At 59.3% G+C, this 15,945-nt stretch overlaps 2 protein-coding genes and 1 long non-coding RNA gene across 4 annotated transcripts in view; 2 read left to right on the top strand and 1 right to left on the bottom strand.

Annotated features, from left to right (window-relative positions):
- Positions 1-757, top strand: part of LOC147914650 (uncharacterized) — a 3,778-nt gene extending 3,021 nt beyond the window's left edge. Inside the window, exon 2 of the long non-coding RNA XR_015555132.1 lies at positions 1-757. This exon is cut by the window's left edge and continues 393 nt beyond it. This is a non-coding gene — a long non-coding RNA (uncharacterized LOC147914650).
- Positions 758-3,138: 2,381 nt separating this feature from the next.
- On the top strand, positions 3,139-5,535 carry GDF15 (growth differentiation factor 15). The gene is made up of 2 exons (XM_004423043.3): positions 3,139-3,432; positions 4,635-5,535. Exons 1-2 carry the CDS (start codon positions 3,189-3,191, stop codon positions 5,276-5,278), a joined length of 888 nt encoding a protein of 295 aa, XP_004423100.2. The 5' UTR covers positions 3,139-3,188; the 3' UTR covers positions 5,279-5,535.
- A 2,520-nt stretch (positions 5,536-8,055) lies between these two features.
- LRRC25 (leucine rich repeat containing 25) lies at positions 8,056-11,928 on the bottom strand. Of its 2 annotated transcripts, XM_004422956.3 has the most exons (3): positions 11,825-11,928; positions 10,418-11,220; positions 8,056-8,456 (listed from the first exon to the last, which is right to left on the bottom strand). In XM_004422956.3, the coding sequence occupies exons 2-3, from the start codon at positions 11,209-11,211 to the stop codon at positions 8,318-8,320; spliced, it is 933 nt and encodes a 310-aa protein (XP_004423013.1). In that variant the 5' UTR covers positions 11,212-11,220; positions 11,825-11,928; the 3' UTR covers positions 8,056-8,317. The 2 variants fall into 2 exon arrangements, with proteins under 2 accessions (XP_004423013.1, XP_087299626.1); XM_087443500.1 differs by lacking the exon at positions 11,825-11,928 and having other exon boundaries at positions 10,418-11,813.
- Positions 11,929-15,945: the final 4,017 nt, after the last annotated feature.

The raw sequence follows: 15,945 nt of genomic DNA, 5'->3' as shown, positions 1-15,945 counted from the left end.
TTACAGACGGGGAAACTGAGGCTCAGTTGTCACAAGCCGAGTGTCGGGGTCTCCCAGGCCTCGAGGGGCTCCTGTCCAGCCCCGGGCTGCTCCCCCGACAAAAATCGTTTCTCCTCGTCTCTGCTCACCCGAGCCTTCCCTTCAGCTGCCCAGGGACCCACAGAAGTGCCTGCTGCTCCAGGACACTTGGGCCCAGAGAGAGGGGACAGGACGGGCAGAGAAGCCAGTGTCGGCTCCCGGAGGTGGCCCTGGTCCCACTGTCCAGGCCTGGCTCACCCGAGCCGTTCTCGGGGTGAGCCTGGGGCCAGGGCCCCTGTGTCCTGCACATTCTCTGGGGCACATCCCAGAGGAGCCGGGGTGGAATTGCTCTCTGCCCCCAAGGCCTGCGGTGTCCCCGCATCCCCAGGAGGCCCCGTCTGGGGCCTGGGAAGCAGAATGGCTTTCTGCCTGCCCCGGGGTCCCTGCCGTGTTTCCGGGGCTCCCCCACCATCTCAGGTTTCTATCTGGTCCTAAATCTCTCTAGGGAAAGCCTCTCCTGCCGGAGGTGGCTGTGGCTTCTGTCCCCAGAGGTGGCCCGGCCCCTGCAGCCTCAGGTGGCTCCTCGCTGGCCCCCAGAAGTCCCGTGAGTGCCTTGTCTGCAGCCCCCGTGCCTGGGACCCCAGGCCGGAGCAGGGTCTGCTACGCTTTGCTGGGGGCTGGGCTCTGGGAGACCCCAAACTGGACACCCCAGAAAGCAAATAAAACAGTTCAAATATGGGGTTTCTTGCATGTCTTTGTAAGAAGTTGGCGTCCACCAGGGTCATCCTCAGCCTGGGGTCGTCGGCAGGCAGAGGGGCCCCGAATGACCGAGATTTCCATCCTCGGTGTGACCTGGGCTCGGTCTGTGGTGGCTGCCGTGCGTGTGCCGAATGAAGAAGGACGGGAGGATTTCCGCACTGAGCGTGCTCCCTCCTCACAGCCCACTGCCTTTGTTCTGATGCACAGAGAGGTTGAGTAACTTGCCTGTGGTCACACAGCAAGGGGGTGGGCGCTGGGAATTGAATCATCATCGTGTTGACCCCCAGTGTGTGCAGAATTCCCCCTCACACGACCCTGTGAGAAAATGAGGCTTTGGGGAAACTGAGGCTCTGCCAGTTGAAGCCCCTTGTGCCACATGTCACAGCCATGGAGAGGAGGGGCGAGACTGTGAACCCAGGGCGGCTCCTCTGCAGCTGAGCAGCTGTCTAGGCTGTTGGGACACGGATTAGGGCAAACTCTTCATGAGGCTTTTAAATTTGGGAAAAACCAGTCACAGACTGAGGGACCTTCAGAATCCCCTCACACACCTAGAAACGTCAGGGAGACAGGTGGCTCAGCCGAAGGCTGGCCGCGTGATGGGTCCCCGTCGTGGAGTTGCCCCCAGAACCCTCCTCACCCACTTGCCCCCTGGGGGTGGTTCCCGTGCACACTCCCGGAAGGTGGTCCCACAGGGGCCGCAGCCTGGAGATCAGTGAGAGTGCCAGCTCCCCATCATCGATCTTGTGGGAGCGCCAGCACGGAGAGCAGCCGGATCCGTCCACCCTCGGGTCAGGCCTGGGACTCGGAGGCCTTGCTGCCCTGCCCGGCCATGTGAGGATTACTCAACCACCTGGCTGTCCTGGGGCTGGCTCCCCAGGGCAGGGCGTGTGGCTGCGGGGCGGCCGCACTCCTCACTGACCCTCACTGTGTGTCCTGAGCTGGGGGGGCCAAGAGGCCCAGCTCTGAGCAGCCCAGTCAGGCTGGAAGGGATGCAGGCGGCAGCAGGTGTGTTACTGCGCTCTTGAGCGCCTCTGGACGCCCCGCAGCCAGGCCATAATCCCACCGCACAGAGGCTGAGCCGGCGGGGGCGGGAGGGGGGGGCTCAGCTGGGCGCACACAGCCAGTGGGTGTGCGCTGGGGGCGGGGGAGGCCTAGGGCCCGTTCTTCCAGTGGGGGCCTTGCTGTGTCACCCTGTGAGTCCTTGCACCTCTTGCCTACACGTGCCCGTCACACTTTACGCCCCCCACGAGCTCCCTCGCACAGCTGCCTATCCTCTCTGCGGCTGGAAGCTGGAAGCAGGCACAGGGGCCGGTTGGTGCCTGGGCCGGGAGTGCTGAGCAGTGGAGGGAGGTCTGGGTGCCCCGGGGGGAAGGATGTTCCTGGGGCATCTCCTGGCCCTCCACCATCTGGTGGCTGGACCTGACACCAGCCCTGCCTGCCCTAAACCCAAGCACCCCAACTCCCTGCCACCTCCTCTCTGGGCCCAGCCCAGAGAAGGACAGGGGCCCAGAGCAGCTTCATCCCTGCCCAACCCTTCAAGGAGCCCCCAGTCTGGGGCAGCTAGAGCCAAGCACAGACACTCCCATGCTGTGGAGTCAGGCTGGGCTGGGGGAAAAGATGGGAATTGGGGGTACCCAGCTGAGCCTGGAAAGGTAATGTCAGGGAAGGCTTCCTGGAGGAGGGGCTTTTCAAGTAGGGTTTTGAAGAACGAGTAGAAGTTCCGTAGATGAGGTTGAGTAACTGCAGAAACACCCAGTTTATCACACAGCTGCTCTGTACCTGGCCCTGTCCTTGACGCCTCATTTGACCTTCTCTCCAGGGAAAGTCTCAGCCCTCATTTTCCAGATGAAGAAACAGAGGTGTGATGGAGAGGAATGACTTGTCCAAGGTTGCTCTTTCTGGCCCTTTCGCCTCTGCTTCCTTTGTTTTCCAACATCTTCAGCCTTTGATCCTAACCAGAGAGGGTAGAGAAGGCATCCCACGGGGGAAGAAGGCCGCCTCTTAAGCTCTTGCTATGGAATTTAGCACATAGTAATAAGTCTTTTTTTGACAAAATCATTCTATTCTACCCTCCAGCACACCAAGCTGGGATGATGTCTCCATTTCATGGAAGAGGATGCTGAGGCTCAGAGAGGTTCCCAGGGGGCGGTGGGCGGGGGTGGATGGCCCAGCTTCTCCCGGAGCCCCCCCCCCAAGCGCCTCCCCGTGAAAAGCAGCCCAAGATCCCGCCCAACTGTGGTCCCTGGAGTGTTTACTTTGCACCCACGGCGGGCGGGACCAGGCAGGCGGGGGCGGACAAAGTCCGGGGGACTTATAAAGGCCAGTCCCGCGCCGTCCCGTCAGTCCCCGCTCAGAGCTGAACCAGCACCGCCGTGCGCCGGCCAGCGCTGACGCCCCCGTGCGGCTCCCCGATGCTGCCGCTGCTGCTGCTGCTCTGGTGGCCGCCCCCGGGAGGCGCCCTACCTCCGGCCCGGGAGCACTCCCCGGCCTTCACGGGACCCTCAGACGTGCACTCCAGTCCCGACGTGTCCAGAGTCCGCGAGTTGCGGACACGCTACGAGCACCTGCAGACCAGGCTGCTGTTGAACCAGACCTGGGAAGACTCGAACCCCGACCTCATCACCGCTGCTCAAGTCCGGATACTCACCCCAAAGCGTGAGTGAAATCTCAGAGACAACCCCCCCCCCCCGGGCAGCTCCCATCATCATAGGCAGTGGTTCTGGGCCATAGAACCTGCCGCGGAGCCTCAGTTTCCCCATCTGTGGACCCGGCAAGAACGTAACCCCTCGGGGCTGATGGGGGAGCTGGCGGACCCGTTGGCGTGGGAATCAGGCGAGGCTTAGCCAACGTGAGATGTTACCACACCTCCTCGCATGGCAGATGGGGAGACTGAGGCCTCGAGAAGCTCTCACAGAGCCTGGAGAGCCCAGAGACAAGGTCGGGCCGGGGGACGGGGTCCCTGTCCTTGGATGTAGCTGGGGTTGAGGTGGGGGTTGGGGGGATCCAGGAGGAAGGATGCCGGGACGGGAGGAGAAGGGGCGGGAGCGAGCGGTGCTCAGCAAGGGCAGAACCTGCCCGGGCGGGTTCCGAATATGATGCAATCGCTCTAGGAGGCTCTACTCAAGCCGCACGTGACAGGTGCCTTGAGGGAGGAAGGGAGGAGGGTATTCTCGCGCCCTCCACGGAGGCTCCGGGGTTTGGGGAGGGCAGAAGAAGAGCTGGGCTGCGCTGGGAACTGGGAGGGGTTGGGGGCGGTGTCAGGCCAGAAGGGAGCGCTCTTATCCCGCCCCAATCGCACTTGTGCTGTGAGACTCCAGGTAAACCTCTTGCCCTCTCTGAGCCTAGCGACTGGGTCGAGGGTCCTCAAACCCCAGTCCCCCCGTATCCCCAACACCTGCACCAGCCTCGGGGTCTGAGAATCCTGTGGAGCCGTACCCTTCATTCCTCAGATATAGGGCTTCATTAACACGTTTCTGACTGCCAGAAGGAGAAGGCGGAGCCAGCGTTTGAATCTCAGCCTCTAAATATGGGCTATACATTCCCTCCTGCAAGTATTTACTAAGTGCCTACTGTGTGCCAGGTATGCTGGTGACAAGCCGACAGAAATCCCTTCTGAGATTCTAGTAGGGAGACGAATGATACACAACCAGGTAAAGGAGGGCGGTGCCGATGTCAGGCAGGCTGGAAGGATGGCAGCCCAGGCTGAGGTTCAGGGGAGGAGTGTGCCCGGTAGAGGAGGCAGCTTGTGCAAAGGCCCCGAGGTAGGATCCAGCTTGGTGAGTGGGACGAAATGGGCACCCCGCACCCGGCACACAGTAGGCCCGTGGGTGACTGTCCTTCCCCTCTCTCTCCCACAGTGAGACTTGGGCCCGATGGCCACCTGCGCCTGCGCATCCTCCGGGCCAACCTGACGGAGGGGCTCCCCGCAGGCTCCCGTCTGCACCAGGCCCTGCTCCGGCTGTCCCCGAGGGCGCCACGCTCGTGGGACGTGACGCAGCAGCTGCAGCGGCAGCTCAGCCTTGGAGCCTCCAGGGCTCCCGCACTCCGCCTGCGCCTGCCGCCGCCGTCGGACGGGTTGCTGGAGGCACTGCCTTCTGCACAGCCCCAGCTCGAGCTGCGCTGGCGGTCCCCCGCCGCCAGGGGGCGCCGCGGAGCGCACGCGCACCCCCAAGACGAGTGCCCGCTTGGGGCGGGGCGCTGCTGCCGCCTGCTGAGCCTGCGCGCGTCGCTCGAAGATCTCGGCTGGGCCGACTGGGTGGTGGCACCGCGCGAGCTGGACGTGCGCATGTGCGTCGGCGCGTGCCCGAGCCACTTCCGGTCGGCGAGCAGGCACGCGGAGGTGCTGGCGCGGCTGCACGGCCTGAGTCCTGACGCCGCGCCCGCGCCATGCTGCGTGCCGTCCAGCTACGAGCCCGTAGTGCTCCTGCACCAGGACAGCGATGGCCGCGTGACGCTCACGCCCTTCGACGACCTCGTGGCCGGCGGCTGCCACTGCCAGTGAGCGGCCTACTCCTCCACTTGCGGCACGTGCGCCGTGGAAGTGACCTCGGTGGTCCTGGCCTGCCGAATGGGCTTGCGGGTCCTGGACTATCTCGTTCCTAACCCCTGCTGTCTGCCCCTCCTGCCCAGACCTCTGTATTTATGTTTGTATTTATTATTAATTTATTGGGACAGTCTGCCTGGGGACTGGAGGGCTGGTCCGACCGGGTGTGCATTTATTTAAAACTCAGGAAATAAAAATGAAGCTGTCTGACCTGACCCCTGTGGTGGTGACCTAGGGAAGATCTCGCCCCTCCCTGGCCTCAGTTTCCACAGGGGACCTGGTACAGGGGTGAGTGGGCCGGTTCAGGGAATGGATGGCAGGGCGTTGTTGGATGCTGGGCATTGGCTGGCTCCCATGACACTAATGGGCCTGAAGGGCAGCCGAGGACATCTCTCTCTGTCTTGGTGCTGCTCTATCTCCCTGTTCCTGTTTCCATTTGAGACCCTTCTGGGGCTCAGTAACCCTCCATCTCTCCTCATGTCTCAGTACTCCTGTTTCTATAATGATCTGGCCCTGGTTTTCTCTCCACACTGGAGTTAACTTTCTAAACACAGGCAGCCCAGAGTCATGTCCATCTGCCATCAAGCGTGTTGTGTGTGATGCGGCCCCTGATCTAGAAGAGTCCCATCACCCCTCTTGTTTGTGGAACCTCCCTCCCTGTTAATGGTGTCTCTACTCTTTCATATAAAAAAAGCAGGGAGAAATAAGTTGTGAAGAACATTTTCATGTTCACCACATCTCCCTGGTTATATATTCTTCCTACTTAGGATTTTGGAGTTGCTGAGATGTGCTGAGTCCAGCCTCTCCTCACACCCACCTGCTGCCCACCATGAGACTCTCTGAGAGGAACTGTTATGGAGGTCTGGGGGACAGAGAATCCACCTCCAGCAGTGAGTGAGGTGTGTTGCCTGTGAATGCCACCACCCAGAGGCAGACCTGAATGACTGTAGGTGCCCCCAGATGTTTCCAGTGAGTGCCCACTTTGTGCAAGGCCTGGCTGTGCGCTGAGGACACAGAAATAACAAGACAGGCAGAAACCACCCCACTCGAGCTTGGTTGAGTGAGGGAGACAAATGAGTACAAAGATAAATCATTAAAAAGCGGCCAATTGTAGTAAGAATTGTGCCGAGGAGTCACCCGAAGCAACGCGTTAGTGAATGAGGCCGAGGGGATTTAGATGACTGGGGAGGAGGCCTCCCTGAGGACGTGACATCTGAACTGAGAAGTGGAGGAAGGACAGGACTACGAGGGAGAGCTGGGGGAATGGGCATTTGAGGCAGAAGGAACAGCAGGTGCAAAGGCCCTGAGGTGGGAACAATCTGTGTCCAGCAGCAAAACTATTGAAAATGTGGCCAGAGAGGTGGGCCCAAACTCACCAGATCTCCTGGGTGGTGGTGGGTGTGTGGATCTGTTGGAAGAACAATGGGTTGGTGTGAAGAGTGTGAAAGCTGGGGAGGAAGGGGATCTGATTTATGCCGGGAGGGGCACAGGGACTGGGGGCAGGAGTGGGGGCTTGAGCAGTGTGTAGCACGGGAGGGATACAGAGGCGCAAGCAAGCAGAAGACCCTCATAGGCCCCCTCTCCTGCCTCAGGTCACTCTCAAGTGTTGGGGAGCCAACGGGGCCTCAAAATTAACCTCCACACCGGGGTCACCCACAGCTAGCAGATGCCATACCGAGTCTCTCCCCAAACGCCAGCTGTTGCCTCTGCCGGCCAGTGTGCTGGCCACGTGCCTTTTCACACCCCCAGGCTGACACACGTGCTTTTCCCCCTGCCCAGTATGCCTTTTTCTCTTCACTTCTCAAACTCCTGTGCATCCTTCAAACCCCACTCCAGATTCCCCTCCTACACGTGGCATTTTTCAAACTCCTTCAATCATCACCCTCTGGGGACCCTGGCCCCATCCCTCCCTCCAGCCTGGGCTTGACTCTCCAGGACTGGGGGTGTCTGTGTCCAGCTGTCTCCCCTAGACTGGGGGCTTGGCAGGAGCCAGGCTGGGAGCAGCTGACAGGAAACCCAGCAGAGGCATGACCTTGAACAAACTCTTGAAACACAGTGAGCTCCGGGATCAATTCACTCTGCTTGAGGAGGAACCAGGGAGGGCTTCTCAGAGGAAGTGACCCTGCACCTGGGCCTGGAAGGGCCAGCTAAGATGTCTCTGCATCAGAGCTGACACAGCCGTAGAGACCAATTGGAATCCTCCTGTTTTAGAGACTGGGGAGCTGAGGCCCAGAGAGCTAATGGCGGGATTAGGACTTGGACCCATGCCTCCTGACGCCCAGGCCACTGTTCTGCATCTGTATGAGATGTTTAAGTGTGAGAAAGAGTGGAAGGGGGTGGCGTTCTGGACAGGAATGGCCTGGGCAAATGGCACAGAAAAGTGAAAGATTTTTTCCAGGAGGGAGGTGGGCTTGGTGGGGAGGAGGCCCAGACCAGAAGGGCAGAGGGAGGGGAGCAGGTAGTGAGGCGGGCAGGGCTGGATCCCGCAGGTCTCAGCCACCAGGCCGAGGATCTGGGGGCAATGGGGAGCCATGTAGGGTACGTGAGGGGGGTGGTGGTGGGGGGACGCGGTCCCATTCATGAGTTACAAAGATCCCTCTGCGGCTGGCGTGGGCTGCCTTGGGGGCCGAGCAGGCCTGAGAGGGACAGAGGGAGGGACGGGGGGTGGGGAGCAATGCGGGAGTCTCAGAAAGAGGTATGGTCTTGGGAGCTCAGGAAATCCCCACCGCGAGGAACCGACTTGCCCTGAGCCTTTATTGAGCGCTGGCTGCACACGGCGGAGTTCACACATCGAGCCTCCTGTCCCTGTGTTGGGGTCTCTCCTCCTCCCCTTCTGGCAGCCGAGGGGGCTGAGGGGCAGGGTCAGGGCTGGGGAGGCGGCTGCAGAGCCTCCCTGGGGCCTCGAGAACAGTCCTTCCCTGTCCCCACTCCTCAGACGGGAGGACTGAGGCCAGGGAAGAGCTGGAAGGGGGCAGGCTGGATTGGGGACGTGGCAGCTCAGCGCCCGGGGATCACGTACTCCTCTTCGCCCAGCGGGGCCCGGCCCAGCGACTGCAGGTTGCAGTAGACAGGCTGGGAGGCAGGGTCAAGGCCCTCGTAGTTCATGTAGAAGCTGCTGTCCTCTGACGGGTGAGCCCTGTGGGAACAGACACACCAGAGGGGAGGGAGGACTCAGGGGGCAGGCATGTCAGCCGTGAGAGGCAAAGACAGTTCAGGGCGGCTGCGTCCACTACTAACATTCACATATGAGGAAACTGAGGCACGGAGCAGCGTTCTCCCAGCCTGGCCAACTTTCTCTGAGGAAAGGAAGTAGGGGCCAGTGATTCAGGGAAGATTCTGTGGATTCAGCACTGTAATGCTGCATCCGATGACCTTGCGCTCATTGTAGGGTTTCTTCTTCCTTAAAGCTGAGATAGTTACCCATTTTTTACATTAAAATCTAGACCTCGGTTTCCTCTTTTTTTTTTTTTTAAAGATTTTATTTATTTATTTTCCCCCCAAAGCCCCAGTAGATAGTTGTATGTCATAGCTGCACATCCTTCTAGTTGCTGTGTGTGGGACGTGGCCTCAGCATGGCTGGAGAAGCGGTGCGTCGGTGCGCGCCCGGGATCCGAACCCGGGCCACCAGCAGCAGAGCGTGAGCACTTAACTGCTAAGCCATGGGGCCGGCCCCGGTTTCCTCTTGAAAAATCAGAAGCTCTGAGTCACAGCAGCCACATGGATACAGGTGGCTGGAGCCAAAGAGTGTCTGCCCCTTTAGATGGGAAGTGTCTTTGCCAGACCCCTGAAACAACTGACTTTGTGGCCTCGATATAAAAATCAATCTTTGAGCCTCAGTTTCTGCATCCATAGACTTGGTCAGGAGAAGGTAGCTTCTTAGGAAGGTCTAGCTATGGTAGGTAAGACCCCAGAGAAGAACTTATCTGCCTCCAGAACAACTTAACCCCACCCCTGGCTCCTCCGGTAGCAAAGGCCACTTTGGATAAGTGGTGTCTATCAGTCGTTCATACTTTAGTATGAATTACTCTGAACATATAAATGGTTGTATAGGGATGGACAGGACTGGGAGTCAGGGTTTGTTTCCTGCCTCTACTTCTGACTCACTGTGTGACCTTGGGCAAGTCATCGCCCTTCCTCCCAGAGCCTCCGTTTCTGCAACTGTAAAATGTAGGATGGATTGACACATCAAATTCAAAACAATGTCTTTGGAGGAGACTGAGCCCTGAGGGCTTGGTGACAGTGAGGCAGAGGCGAGCATCAGAGCACAAGCTGCCTTAGTGAGGCTAGTGATTTCCACTCCCTGCCGCAGACCACTTCTGCTTTTGAGCCCTATTTGCATCTGCTTTGTATTTTCTCTCATTTCTCACCAACAGCCTCCCGCGGATGTCCCCACCTCGTGGATTCCGCTGTTGAACCCAGCCATGACCCTATCCCCTTCCTACTTGGACCCTTCCGAGTAGGGTCCAAGACCCCTCTCACATCTTGCCTTCACACAGCTCACTCACAGAAGACCCTCTGTTCTCTCCCCTCTCCAGGCCTCTGCCCTGCTAGTGCTGCCCCCTGAAATGCCCTCTACTCCCTCATCCGCCCTGGAAAAGCTGGACCCATCTGTCTACACCCGGCCAGGTCATCCAGAGGTGCTGGGGCTGCGTGGAGAGAGAGGGACTCGGATGGCCTTCTTAGCATCTCCTGTGTGACAAGGAGGGGTGGAGGGGCTGCCCCCATTTCACGGAGACGGAAACAGAGGTTCAGAGACGGCCCTGAGTCACACAAGATCCGAGCCCAGGTCGCTGACCGCTACCGCAGAGCCCCCCTCTGCCTGGAGCACCTGCCTCCTCTCTCCTCGTCCTTGGCAGCAGAAACTGGGTTTGCAGGTCATGAAGGAGGAAGCTTGTCCCATATACAGGGACTCAATTCTTATCCCAACTCCATGAGGCAGGGGCTGTTAGTATCCCATTTTACAGATGAGGAGACTGAGGCCCAGAGAAGTCAAACTACTTGCCCAAGATCACATAGCCTGTAAGAGGCAGAGATGAGATTTGAACCCCGGCCATTTGGCTCCAGGGTTGTGCAGGCAGACGTGTGTGGGTCACTCACCTGTATTCGGCCCACTGGTGCCCGGCATCCGGCTGGCCCACGAACACATTCTCATAGTCGGGCGTGGAGGACCTGGGCAGGGTGCCCTCTGAGGGCTTGGGGCTGAGGCCTCGGCTACTGTACCTCGGCTGCCGGCCGGAGCTGGGCCTGGGACCACCCTGAGCAGCCTGTGTTTTGCCCAGGCCCTGGCTACTGGATGTCCAGCGTCTCCGGAGTCTCCAGGCCAGCACTGAGCCAGCAATGGCGAGCCCCAGGAGCAGGCTTCCACTGGCCACCAGTGCCCCAATGGTCACTGGGGCCAGGCCAGGGGGGCAGCTGCCCTCCAGGAAGGCGGAGGCATTGTGCCAGGTGCCGCTGTCTGCATGCAGGCACTGCAGAGGTGGCTGGTCGGAGCAGTTGTCTTGCCGGAACTCGCGCCAGGATGCTAGGAAGCAGAGGCAGTCGGCCTTCAGGTCAAGGTCACAGCGTTCAGCCAGCGCCCTGTCCACACGGTCCAGAGGGTTGCGCGTTACGTCCAGGACCCTCAGCTTCTCCAGGTGGGCGAAGAACAGCAGCGGGAGCTCTTGCAGGCCGTTCCCCGACAGGTCGAGGATGCCCAGGCTGGGGGCCTGCAGAGACTGGTTCTGGGGCAGGCTCAGGCCTTGGCCACTGAAGTTCAGGCATGTGGCTGTGAACTCCTTGGTCCAGTCCACGACTCCCGAGGACACGTTGAACACGTCGCAGGACAGTCCCTGGCTGCCTGGATCCTGCAGCGGCAGCAGCAACAGCAGCACCCACGCCAGGGCGCCCCCCATTCAGGCAGCCTAGGTAGAGACACCGGAATGCAAGCCCCGACCTCAGCCTGTGGTCACCCTCGCCCTCACCGCCTGTGTTTCTTGTTATTATTCTTTTATAGCTCGGAGCAGCTCAGGAAGCTTCTGATATGCTGAAACGCAGCCCCTCGCTGGTCGGCTCTGGCCCCCAGCCTCAGTCTCTCCTTCTGGGGAATGGGTACATAACCCCGAATCCCGGGCTGGGAAGGCGAGGAGGAGACTCCGCCAGGTGACCCCCTTCCCCTTCCGCAGATGAGACCCTTCGGGCTTTGCCCATTTCCCCCACGCCCCCACCCCCCTCCGAAAAGTTCGGGGGCCCTCATTGGCCAAGACGGGGCCCTATGCAAATGAGAGGTTGCCCCGGAAACGGCCCCGCGCCGGGCCCCGCCAATTGTTTCCTCCAGAACTGCGCGCCGCTGGGAGTCCTGGGCCGGACTGGGGTGGGGGCTGCAGAAAGGGGCCCCCAGCTCTGATGTGCGGCCCCTGCACAGACCCGAGGCCCAGCGCCTCCGTCCTACTTTTCCGGTCCCACCGCCACGCCTTTGCCTTGGCGGTGCTGGAAGGCTCCCGCGCGGGGGCCTGCGTGGCGGCTCACCTGGACGCGGGGCCGGAGCGGCGGGCACCCTCCGCGGCTCGGATCCGCTGTGGTCCCTGCCGCTCCTCAGGCTCTCCACCCAGCGACTCAGCGGGAAGAGGAACTGGTGTCCGGGTGGAGTGCAGAGGGGAAGAATGAAGAGGACACAGAGACCCGCCCCCCGGAAAGACCTCAAGGCCCAGAATTCTCACGGGAGGGGGAGGGGCGGCCCGCTTCCCACTTGCTGGAACCCAATGACTACATGTCCCCCATTAACACCCCAACTGACCGCTACCTCATCAACTCGCTTCCCAGTCTCAGCTCAGTTGACTCCCAACCCATGCGTTCATTTATTCGTTCAACAAACATCACTCGTGCTGGGCCCCCAAGAGGCCTCAGACCTGGCGGGGTTCTCCAGCAGCACCCACCTGGGCTTGGGAGAGGACAGAGCAGGACACAGACACCTCCAGCCCCATGGTGTCAGGCAGGGCACAGGAAGGGACAGGATCCTGGAAGGCTTCCTGGAGGATAAGGTATGAAAATTGGGGCTTCAACGTGTGAGTAGGAGTTTGCCAAGGATTCCTAAAACCTGCCTCTGACTCTCAAGATCCTACCTTCTCCCACAGACTCAGAGCCCTCGCTCATGTACAGTGATGCCTCCCTGCTAAAGGGGGTGTGAGGAGGGCTCCCTAGGGGAGTGGACGTTAAGTCTGGGGCTTGCAGGGTAAGTTGCAGTGTCAGGCAGAAACAAATGCATTGCAGATTTCAGGCGGAAGGCACAGCAGGAGCAAAGACCTTGAAGCTTGAGAAGCATGGCCGGCTGGTACAGTGTGGTCAGGAGTGGAGTGGCTGGAGTGGAGGGGCTAAGAGGAGGGGCTGGTGCTGTGGGCAGGGGATGGCGGCGCAGGCCTTGGAAGCCAGGCTGAGGGAGTGGGGCTTCATTCCCAGGGCCACGGGGAGCCAAGGCAGACATGTGAGCAGTGGATGGGCACTGTGTCAAAAGATTCCTCTGGAGGGAGCCTGGCGTCGGGCGTGAGGAACCTGGGGGGGAGGCCAGAGTCCCAGAGGAGCTGGGGGCCTGAGTCAGCCCTGCAGGGCTGTGACAAGAGTGAGACTGAGGAGGGAGTATGCAGGGGGCTGGGAGAAGGTCTCAGCCTCCCTGGGGTCCTGGCATCAGGCCTCCCAGGCCCAAATCCATTCCAGGCCCTGACTCACCACTCTGTGCCTCAGTTTCCACATCTGTAAAATGGGATAAAGCCTGCGCGCCTTCTCCTGGACTCTGGGAGGCTGGAGTCCACTCCCTCACGCTTTCCCCTCTCTTCAGATTCTGCCCCTTTCCATCTCCAAACTCAGAGGAATGGCGAAAGGTTTTGAACTGAGACTTTGCAGAAAGGGCTGCCAAGTGTTCTTCAACACTCCCGGAGGCATCCCCTACTACCAGGAAACTGCGAATCACAAAAACTCTGAGATACCACTTGTTTTCACCTATCAAACTGGCAAAAATTCAAAAGTGTGATGGCCCCCTGTGCTGGCTGGGCTGTGGGGAAACGGGCAACCCGGTGCATCGCTGGGGGAGCATCCATGGTGCGGTCCGATGGAAGGTGCCCTGCACTAGGATTGCAAACACGTGTGCCCACTCACCCGGCACCCCGCTCCTGGGACTCCCCCAAAGAGTCGCATGTTTGCAGAATGTCAGGGGTGTGCACTGCTGAGTGGGTAAAGAAAATGTGGTCCATCCACACAATTGAGTATTGTTCAGCCTTAAAAAGGAGTGAAGCTCTGACACATGCTACAGCGTGGATGAACCTTGGAAACATGATGCTGAGTGAGAGAAGCCAGACTCACAAGGCCACACGGTGTGTGATCCCGTTTATATGAAACGTCCAGAACAGGCAAATCCACAGAGACAGAAAGTGGATTACTGGCTGCCAGGGCCTGGGAATGGGGGGATGGGGAGTGACTGCTCGTGGGACAGCATTTCCGTTTGAGGTGATGGAAATGTTCTGGAACTGGAGAGGGGTGATGATCGCACAACACCATGAATGTATTAAAAATCAGTGAATTGTTCACTTTAAAATGGCTAAAATGGTAAATTTTATAAGTGCATTTTGCACAATAAAAAAAAGAAGGCAAAAAGAAGACATGGGTATGAGATAATTCACTGCAGCGTTGTTTGTTGTATGAAAAACAATCGGAAACAATTTCAGGGATTGGCTAGATGAATAACAGTTCATCCATCCTGGGGCAGCTTGGAGTCATGAAAACGAAATTATATATCTCCACGAACTGGTAGGGAAAGACTCATTCATTTCCTCCACAAACCTTTATAAGCTCCTACTGTGTGCCAGGCACTGGCCTAGGAGCTGTGGATACAGCTGTGAACAAAAGAGACAAAAGCCCCTGCCCTGTCGGGGTTCTTGTAGCAGTGAGGGGAACAGGTGATACGCAGGATACATCAGGAAAATACATAACAGGTGGTGGGGAGGATGCAGAGAAAAATCAAGGTGGGAAGTGAGAGGGAAGGGCGGCAACTTTGTAGTGGGATGATCAGGGGAGCCCTTATTGAGAAGGATAAGAGGGCTTATAGACTAAGGAGGTGGGGTAAGGGCATCTGGGGGATAGAACAGCTTGTGCAAAGGCCCTGAGGTGGGAGCAGGCCTGGGTGAAGGCAGATGTCGCCAAGAGAAAATATTGAGTGAAACAAGCAAAAAAAAAAACTTTTAGATTTTATTTGCCTAAAGAAACTTTGGATGAAACAGAAAAAACAAATACCTGTGGTTACCTCTTAGTGGCCGGCGGATGGGAGGGAAAACCTCACCATGTACGTTGTAATATTTTTTATTTTAGGATCCTATCACACCGTGTGAATGCAAATCATATTCGACACCTTCAACTAAGACATTGAAATCAACCAGCAGGCACACACAAGACGCTCAGGCTCTCAGGACGAGAGGGACAGTGGGGCACCAGCTGGCCTTGGGCCTGGTGCTGGTAGACGTCCCTCACGCCACAGCGCTGGGCCTCTTAGAATAGGAGGAAATGAGGAAATGAGGAAGCACCCGACGCCCGGGCTGCAGGGGTGCGGGGGGTGGTGGGGGCAGGCAAGCGAGGGGCTGGGATAGTGGGCTCTGGAGGTGGGGCTGGGGGACCCGGGAGGCCGGGGTTGGGGGCATCTGGAGGGCCTAGAGTTCAGGAGGTTTAGGAGTCCTGGCATCTGGAGGGTCCTGGGGTCTGGGAGACCCAGGGTCTGGGCCTCCTGCTGCAGCCACAGCCGGCCATGCCCCGGCCTGTGGGAAGCGGGGCAGCTCTGGGCTCCTCGGGCCCCACCCTGGCTGAAGGGATCCAGAAGCTTCCGGACAGCACATCTCTCTACTCCCTCTCCTGCCGCCTGATACATGCTGAGCAGGTCCCGGCCTGAGTACCAGGCAGGGCCAGCCTGTCAGCACAGAGACCCTCGGAGATACCTGGAGACATTCAGAAACCCCCATAGATACGCAGAAAAACTCAGAGATCTCTAAGACCCCAGAGATACCCAGAGACTGTCAGAGACCCCCAAAGGCAAAGACAGATAGGCAGGGAGTTCCCTGGGACAACCCAGCCCCAGGGCCACCAATGTGTGGTCCTCTCGACTCAGCCACATTCGCCCAACACCTTCTGAGCCCCTGTAGCCACCCTGTGCTGGGAGAGGCCTCAGCCTGGGCCCTGCCTGCGGGAGCCCCTAGACTGGGGAGCTGGAGCAGGGCCAAGGGCTTCCCACCCCCTCCCGTCTATGTACCCCCGGTCTGCCCCTCTCTCCACCCCAGAGCCTCCCCAGCCAGTCTCCAAAGTCTCTGCCCAGCTGCCCTCCTGGCTTCCTGCCATCTCGGTTCTCCAGAGACAGCCTCCGAAACCCACTCTCGGTTCCTGCTGCTCTGGGAGTCCAGTCTCACCCCAGGAGGGCGGAGGGCAGCTGCCAGCAGCCCAGCCCAGCAGCAGAGGCCGTTTTCGGGGTCTGGGGACCTTGAGGGTCTGTGAGGCTCTGGAGCCGCCAGGTCAGGACTGGAGACAGGTGTGACAGCAAAGGACTAGGCTGGGGCAGCAAAGCCGACCTAGGGGCAAACCCGGAAAGTGGGCAGACATGGGTGACCGAAGACCTCTGAGCA

The sequence above is a fragment of the Ceratotherium simum genome, chromosome 18 (genome assembly GCF_057802395.1).
Source record: "Ceratotherium simum simum isolate JZ-2026a chromosome 18, ASM5780239v1, whole genome shotgun sequence".
Classification (NCBI taxonomy): Eukaryota; Metazoa; Chordata; class Mammalia; order Perissodactyla; family Rhinocerotidae; genus Ceratotherium; species Ceratotherium simum.
This window is presented reverse-complemented; position numbering and strand designations above follow the sequence as displayed.